Source organism: Arachis stenosperma, chromosome 9 (genome assembly GCF_014773155.1).
Source record: "Arachis stenosperma cultivar V10309 chromosome 9, arast.V10309.gnm1.PFL2, whole genome shotgun sequence".
Classification (NCBI taxonomy): domain Eukaryota; kingdom Viridiplantae; phylum Streptophyta; class Magnoliopsida; order Fabales; family Fabaceae; genus Arachis; species Arachis stenosperma.
The window spans coordinates 164,399,086-164,408,228 of record NC_080385.1 but is presented as its reverse complement, the minus strand read 5'-3'; the positions used below and the strand labels follow the sequence as shown (position 1 = coordinate 164,408,228).

Sequence of the window (9,143 nt, the reverse complement as noted above, 5' to 3'; positions counted from 1 at the left end):
TATCAAGAGTGGTAAACAACAAAAAATTCTCAAGTCTACCAAGTAACCAATTAATTATAGCATATATATATTATAAATAAATAAGCTTTTGGGGTGGGGAATGGACGAATGGGGATTTAGAATAAAGAAATGGTTTGTGACTGAATAAGAATCAATAGGTCTTAGGTCAGGCGGTATTGTGTTGGTTTTCTTGTTAAGTTGAAACAAGAAATTATGAGCAACTAATCAAATTCATTATGTTTATTGAGATTCAAGTTCTGTTAGAGTGTTATATTTTTATGTGACTGAATAATAATCAATCATTAGCACATAGGTCATATACTTAATTCACTTAGTTGCTTCATTCATTTTTTTTCTCATTTGTTTCATTGTTTGATAAATGATAATTTGATATATTTGGTTTATGAATTGTGAATTTGTGATTGAATTTGTTCTGATATAATTGATACTTTAGTTTCATTAATTTATTTGTTAATTATTTTTGTGTATTGAGTTATTTTGAATTTGAAATTTGGGATATTATTAATTGCTAGTTTGCTGCTGTTGTTAATGGATCAATTTTTTATTTATAATTTTATACTGAACTTCTCAATTTGAGAAGAATTGTAAATTAATTTTATTAATTAATTAATTTAGGTTTATAATTTTATTCTATTAGTAATGGAAAAATATTTCAAAAGAACTTCATCATTAAAGATTGGATCCCAAAACAATTCATCGACCTCTTCTAACAAGAGGAGGTATTTAGAATTTAAAGTAGAAAGTCTCATAGCAGATCTAGGACGACGACCAAAGATTTCAAGTTATCATCCGAACGACAGAGACAAAGTTAGATGTGCATATTTGCAAAAAGGTCCTTGTCAACTAGGGACTCATGATTTTTTGCAAACTGCTTGTGGTTCTTTTTTTCGAAGATTTAATCCTAGTTGGTTTAATGATTATGGCAATTGGTTAGAGTATAGTATATCAAAGGATGTTATTTTTTGTCTTTGTTGTTATCTTATGAAACCTGAGAATGAAGGTGGCGATGCTTTTGTAACCAATGGCTTTTCAAATTGAAAAAAAAAGGAGAGATTACAAACTCATGTTGGAATTCATGATAGTGCTCATAATCAAGCTTGGCGAAAATGTGAAGCACTTATGAAGACAAAACAACACATTAGTGCTGCTATTGAAAAATAATCTGAGCAGGCTAAAAATACTTATCAAATTCACTTAACAGCCACAATTGATTGTATTAGATTTCTTTTGCGACAAGGATTGGTCTTTCGTGGTAATGATGAGACAAATGATTTTATTAATCAAGGAAATTTTTTAGAACTTCTAAATTTTCTTACACAACTTAATGAAGAGATTGATCGTACTTTTAAAAATGCTCATGGAAATTTTAAACTAAGAGCTCCCTCAATTCAAAAAAATATTATAAGAGCAGCTACAAGTGAAATGACAAAAGTTATTGTTAATGATCTTGGGGATGAATTATTTGCTGTTTTGGTTGATGAAGCTCGCGATATTTCTATTAAGGAGCAAATGTCAGTTTGTTTAAGGTATGTGAATAAAGAAGGGCAAGTTAGGGAGTATTTTTTTGGTCTTGTTCATGTTTCTAATACTAATGCTTATCTCTAAAATTAGCATTAGAGTCATTATTAGAAACATATAATTGAAGTTTATCAAGAGTACGTGGCCAAGGATATGATGGTGCAAGTAATATGCAAGGAGAATTTAATGGTTTGAAAAATTTGATATTGAAAAAAAAATTCTTATGCTTTCTATGTACATTGCTTTACCCACCAACTTCAGTTAGCTCTTGTAACGGTTGCAAAAAAATATGTTAAAATTGCTTTGCTTTTTAATTTGTTAACCAATTTGTGCAATGTTGTTGGAACTTCGTATAAACGACGAGATATGCTTCGTGATAGTCAAATGACTAAGACAATTGAAGCATTACAAAGTAAAGAAATTTCTAGTGAAAGTGGTTTGAATCAAGAAATAGCTTTGAAAAGAGCTGGAGATACCAGATGGGGTTCACATTATGGAACTATACTTCAATTAATTTCTTTGTTTTCTTCTGTGGTCAATGTTTTTGAATATGTTGAGGAAGATGGAAATAATTCAGAACAAAGAGCTGAAGCATGTCATTTATTGAATGTCATTCAATCATTTGAATTCATTTTCAACTTACACTTGATGAAAAATATCTTAGAAATTACTAATGAATTATCTCAAGCGTTACAAAGGAATGATCAAGACATTATAAATGCTATGGCATTGGTTAAAGTGTCTAAGCAATGGTTGCAAACTATAAGAGATGATGGTTGGTCTCTTTTACTTGATGAAGTCTCATTGTTTTGTGACAAACATAATATTACCGATCCAAAAATTGATGATATATTTGTGCCACAAGGAAGATCAAGACGCAAAGCTCAAAAGATCTCAAATTTGCATCCATTTCAAGTTGAGAAATTCTATCAAGTAGTTGATAGACAACTTCAAGAACTCAACAATCGTTTTACAGAGGTGAATAATGAATTGCTTCTCTGTATAGCTTGTCTGAATCCAAGACACTCATTTCTTGTGTTTGATAAGGAGAAGTTGATCCAATTAGCTCAATTCTATCCATTAGAATTTTCTTCAACTCAACTTTTGGTTCTTGATAGTCAACTTGAGAATTTCATATTAGATGTGCGTTCTGATGATCAATTCTCAAACTTAAATGAGATTGGTGCTCTTTTTTAGAAATTGGTTGAGACTTGAAAAAATATTGTTTATCCATTAGTGTTTCTTCTTTTGAAGTTAGCTTTAGTTTTGCTTGTAGCAATTGCATCAGTTGAAAGAATTTTTTTCTGCTATGAACATCATAAAAAGTCGGTTTCGCAACCGTATGAAAGATGAATTTTTAAATGATTGTTTAGTGACATATATAAAAAGAGAGACATTTGATTGTATTGATAATGAAAAAATTATTCAATTTTTTCAAAATATGAAATCTAGAAGAATGAAATTTTAAATTATTTTATTATTTTAATTTATTAATTAAATAATTTGAGAAGTAATCATATTTTATGATACTATAGTATAATTATAAAAATTATTATTATTATACTATATATATTTTGTCCCCACTCATAAAATTTTTTAAATCTTTCACTGACTACAACCTAACTCGTGTTAGGTATCGAACCCTCTGCGGCTATTTAAGAGGCCAATACATCAGGCGGAAATTAATTTAGTTATGGAGAGGTTGTTGGTGTTGGACGGCGTTATGGAGGGGAGGAGAGCTTTACATGCGTATGGTGTCAGTTCACAAACAAATCGGACCCAGGGACTTGCCAGAAGCAAATCGGACCGAGGGACTTGACAGAAGCAAATCGGACCGAAGGACTTGTAGTAACCATGCAGACCAAGTTTTCCTTAACAAACAAAACAGACCAGGCGATTACCTTTAAGAATTATAAAAATAAACTATCCGTATGTACAAGTTGTAGAGTTCGATTTTCTTGTCTCCTCTCCATGCAAAACGGACCTTCCGATTTGCTCAGGGAAAGCTGAAAGAGAAAATCGTTGGGTCCGATTTCTCATCAACAACTCTGACAAAAAAAACCGTCCCACATATTAGTCTAACTCCTCTTCATCCCATAACCTAGGACAACACACCCATCACTTCCATAACCAAATTAATCAGCCTACATCAGGCACTCTTACAGATGCCTCAGCCAGTGATATTTTTGGTCATGTCAGCCACTAATTTAAGATGACAAAGTCATATCAAAGCCTTTTTGTAAATACACTACATACAACATATCTGTAACAAGAAAAACCCTGATGCAAGTTTTCCTTAACAAACAAAACAGACCAGGCGATTACCTTTAAGAATTATAAAAATAAACTATCCGTATGTACAAGTTGTAGAGTTCGATTTTCTTGTCTCCTCTCCATGCAAAACGGACCTTCCGATTTGCTCAGGGAAAGCTGAAAGAGAAAATCGTTGGGTCCGATTTCTCATCAACAACTCTGACAAAAAAAACCGTCCCACATATTAGTCTAACTCCTCTTCATCCCATAACCTAGGACAACACACCCATCACTTCCATAACCAAATTAATCAGCCTACATCAGGCACTCTTACAGATGCCTCAGCCAGTGATATTTTTGGTCATGTCAGCCACTAATTTAAGATGACAAAGTCATATCAAAGCCTTTTTGTAAATACACTACATACAACATATCTGTAACAAGAAAAACCCTGATGCTCTTTTTGGAGATGGTTTGGGCCGGACAAACCCAAGCAAACCAAAACCGAGCTGCATTCAACCTGGTGCTTTTTTAATCCAAAATTTGTGGGTCCAAGTGGGCTTCTCCTCAACAAGAAAAATTCGCTCCTAACGCTTCTGCGTCATCGAGTTTGCTCTCGCACGAAAACATAGCGTGATAATGTATATGTTAACCAACCTTATCAACAAAGTCGTTGTAGTATAGTGGTAAGTATTTCCGCCTGTCACGCGGACGACCCGGGTTCGATCCCCGGCAACGGCGTTTTACTTTTTTGGGTTAGTTTCTTTCCTCCAGCTAACACCTGTTAAGCACATACTTGGGAGTGGTTGTTCATTACTAAGACACTATTCGATTCATTTGATATGTTTCTCTTGAAACCAATTATATACATGTCAATGGTTCAATTCCTTGATAATTTAAAGACACCAAGACAAAAAATGTTGTGTATGAATTGTTATGGAATCCATGCCTGATGAAATAATAGCTTCCCTTATACAATGCTTGATTTATATAATGTAGCTTAGTGTATTCAATTGATGGTGGAGTAATGTGTGACAGTGACTTATATGGAAAGAGGGATATAGAGCGTTGATCTTGATGTGGCCCTGAAATCAGGAATAGGCTTTGAACTTTGGTATAATTTTGGACTCAGATACATAAATGGGGATACAATAGAATAGGATGCTATCTTCTGACACCAAAAGCTGCATTCTTATTCAATGCAAAAGCTGATGGATGATGGCTGCAGCAGCAACACTAAGCTCTGAGGTGTTGCTTATTAAGCTAATGAGGCAAAGTTATTATGAAGACACAAAAATTGTGCTGCATCTTACTCATTCTGCTTCACCAACCCTATCTCAGTATATATCTTCTCTTTTTTTTCTTTTTCTTTATATTTAAATATATATGTTGTCAATTAGTGAACATAACTCAAGTGAATTATGATATTTTATTGCATGGACTTGATTCATTGTGGGGTGTTTTGTTTTCCTTTTTCTTTTTCTTTTTCTCCTTGATTTGAAAGAAGGAAAATTGATGTTGTATATATTAAACTCCATCCTCAAGAAAAGCCATTGATGATGAGATGGATAGCCATGCGTGAGAGTGTAATCTTTTTGTCCATTAATGAAATTAATTATCTTTGATTAGATAGAAGCCAGTGTATATACATAGCATTTCCTATATATAGTAGCTAGAATGTGATGGAGATGTAAGTGGAATCTTTCAACCACACGTGTAGAATCTACTTTATGATGTGAGATATTCTGATTTCACTGATTTAGGTTTTGAATGGTGACACTAACATAACATTATCTTAGAATTGCACGCACATTCCTTGATGCTGCTGCTTCCACTTTTATTTTATCATTTTTATTTATTTCATTTCATTGAGTCATATATGGACAATCAAAATTTGATTTACTCAGCTTTAAGATAAGATCTAGCTCCGGATCTGTACAAGTTTTGGATTATGAAGTTTCATGATTATCATTGAAGAATGAATACAATTTACATTATGCCTAAGTGTTCATATTATTATATAGGAAAAATATATATTAATCAAAATCAACAAATAAAATTATTAAAATATAAATATTTCAAAAACATTTGATATTTTTTTATGAGGAGTGCTAGGGCCAGCAACTTTTGTGTTTTGTAACTATTAATTAGCCATCAATAGTGTTTTTAATGGTGTGAGATTAAATCCAATAGTGTGAAATTATTCAATTTTCTTTTGATAGTTAAATATTGGCCAACTTTTTAAAAAATTGCTGCCCCAAGACTTTCCTTTTTTTTATTATATATACACTTGATATGTTTCCTAATAGTGAAATCACTATAAAGTATAAACTGGTGGAATTAATTAGATTACATAATTATTTACATATATAATTTTCTATTAAGGCAATAATTGTTCTTAAATGAATTTAACTTACTAATGCAATATATTATTACTTCATTCAATATCATGCAAAACCTTGTTTTTGCTGGCAATGGATATAGTCGTATATGCTGAGAGATTGTTATGTTGGTTAATTACTTAGTGAATAATTAACACTTGATTAATCCATTAAAGCTGTACGTACAATTAGTAGTAGTATACTTAACTATATATATATAGTAATCCACTAATAAGGTATAATTAATGTTGCTGAGAACATAAGTCAAAGGTATTTGCCATGTAAATATATACATTATTCCCATTATGGCATACATATAGCATTATTCTTTTAACACTAAAATCCTTTAACAGAGAGGTGGCTATTTGAACATCTCAAAAGCCTCTCTAATACTATGCGTATATGTGCATGTGACATTGTGACCGGTGAGTTTGTTCCTTCAGAAACAAGCATAAATTTGAGGAATTGAGATTATGGGGTTGTGGATCAAGTATTCAAGTATATATATTAATTAACAACTATATTAGGTGATGATGTTGATTATATTGCAGGCAATGGGAGTGTTGTGAATCACGAGAACTTCACGTGCGATTCTGACTTCCTTGTTTAGTACAACAGACCCAAATTAATCTTATTTTAATTATTTAAGTTTCAGGTTGTAATTAAGTGGTAACAAAACCATGCGCTAAGATATATAATAAGAAAAAGTATTAGAGATACATTGGTGTAAACTTAAATAAACTTCCCCTTGTTAAATTGGACCACTTTGATCACAGTGTATTTCAGACATTAATGTTACCTTCTCTATCTCCAATGTTAAAGGCTCACACGGTAATTTGTCCAAATTTTAAACGAACAAAAGAACTAGTGCTAATAACTATCTACCTCTATTCATCATCAAATCAATGGATACCATGAATACTGGTTTATGAATGTTAATAATTTTGTGTTACCATGGTCATCACTTAGCTTATTATATTATTTCTTTAAATTAAATTCAATAGTTGAAGTTGGGATTGGTTAGTGATTGATGTTTATTTTAGACTTTTAACCAATAAAGGGAAGACAGACCTTACACTATACTCTCTCTAGTCTCTAGTAGTGAAATAAAGAAAGGAAATTTATATAGCATGCATTATATTGTAAAGAATCTTAGATATTTTTGCAAGTTTCTACGGCAGGATCATGTAGAATTTCTTGTCAAGTGTTGAACGAGATTTCTTCAAAAATTACGATAAAGGACAATTTTGTGTAATTCGATAACATTGATAAAAGAAATATTAATACTATTTATTCTAAAATTTGAAAGACTAAATAAAAACTTCACACAAAATATTGTAACAGAAATACAGAATCATAGGTAGTAGTATGTATTTTTAAACAAAAATAACTTCCAATTATTAATATATATTTTTTCTGTTAAAATATTTTTTTCATCTTATATTATTTATTTACAAGGTTCAATTTATTGATTATAAAAATTCAAAAGTATTATTCGTACGTAAAAAAATTCGTCATCAAATCAATTATTATGTATTTATTTATCAATATATATTATTTAAATTATTTTTAATATATTTTATATTTTTTCATATATTTTATACTATAGTTTATAATTTTTTTACGTACATGTAATTTTACATTGTTGATCTGAATTAAAGAAAATAAATGATAAGCCACTTAATTAGCTTCAACTGATCAAAGTCAAATAAAATAAGTGAAGGTGAGAATAGCAAAGCCTAATTACAAAGGAGATGTTAAAAGAAGCAACAAATTACTGACACAAAGCACCTAATTCCATATTAAGTGTTTAAAATTGCAGAACCTGGAAGACAAGATAGAACAACAAACAATTAAGTAGTTATTTAATTAATAAGGTGTATTTTTATAACAAGAATTTATTTATTATGTGCTTTATCGATATAGGTTAAAATTACAAATTAAATCTTTTTTATTAAAAATACAATCCATTTAAATTTTCATGTATGTATTTATTATTTTTTATTTATTAAATAAAAATATTTAAAATATTTTACTAATAATAGTTTTTATGTGTCTTTAGAACATATATTAACTAAATTCTGGTAACAATTTCATTTAAAAGAAAAAAAGAAAAAAAAGTTGTCAATGTAAGTGATTAGGGAAAAGCACGAGGTTAACCAAGTGGGTGCTCGTGCTGCATTTGCCTCAAAATCATTAATCTATCATTAGTTTAATTAATCACTTAGCTGGCTGGCTCTTCTAATCATATCATTGTTTATTACTTTATTATAAATAAAAACTTTATGTCGCTTCCTATGGAATCTTAGTCAAAAGCTTGAAACTTACGTAGTCTTTGCCTACTTTTTTTTTTTTTTTTCTTATTAGGCCTTTTGTGATGCTGTCCAAGAAAAATAAAAAATGAGTAAAGTGGCATTTAAGTATTTTAGCACGGTTGAATTAAATTCTAATTTTAATCTTTAATATTTTAAATATTTTATTTTTAGTCTAAAAATTTTTTAACAGTTTTATGTAATTATATCGTTAAATTTGATACCAATAATTAATAATATTATTAATTAAGTTATATACTCTTTTATATGTTAAAAAATATCATTAAAATTTTTTTGTAACATTTTTTTCAATTTTTTTGTACAAAACTATAAATCCTAACAATCAATTATCAATGCTTTAAAATTAAAGTAAAATTTTTTATATTAAATATCGTTGGCGGATCAATTTTACTTGTATGCTGAAATTGAATACGACTCTTCAATATGCAAACTGTTTGTATCAAATTTAATGGCGTGACAATATTAAATCAGTTTAAAAATCTTTTAAGATTGAAATAAGACGTTTAAAAATTTTTGGAATTAAAATAAAACGTCTAAACTTTAAAGACTAAATTAAAATTCGACTCAAAGGTTGGAAATCAAAATAATATTTTGTAATATTATTATTATTGTTATTAAGTTTTGATCCTTTACATAA

The 9,143-nt window shown here is 29.8% G+C and overlaps 1 protein-coding gene and 1 non-coding gene across 2 annotated transcripts; both read left to right on the top strand.

The window, feature by feature from the left end:
• Positions 1 to 1,443: 1,443 nt before the first annotated feature.
• Positions 1,444 to 2,736, top strand: LOC130950415 (uncharacterized). The gene is made up of 2 exons (XM_057878901.1): positions 1,444 to 1,569; positions 1,801 to 2,736. The coding sequence occupies exons 1-2, from the start codon at positions 1,444 to 1,446 to the stop codon at positions 2,734 to 2,736; spliced, it is 1,062 nt and encodes a 353-aa protein (XP_057734884.1).
• A 1,725-nt stretch (positions 2,737 to 4,461) lies between these two features.
• On the top strand, positions 4,462 to 4,533 carry TRNAD-GUC (transfer RNA aspartic acid (anticodon GUC)). Its single transcript has one exon. It is a non-coding gene; the product is annotated as a tRNA-Asp (tRNA).
• Positions 4,534 to 9,143: the final 4,610 nt, after the last annotated feature.

What these genes read in the sequence shown, in the direction of transcription:
- LOC130950415 (XM_057878901.1), top strand. Translation starts at nt 1,444, where the DNA reads ATGACAAAAGTTATTGTTAATGATCTTGGGGATGAATTATTTGCTGTT. An exon ending in ATGTGAATAAAGAAGGGCAA is followed by an intron (nt 1,570 to 1,800) that starts GTTAGGGAGTAT and finishes CACCAACTTCAG; the next exon opens with TTAGCTCTTGTAACGGTTGC.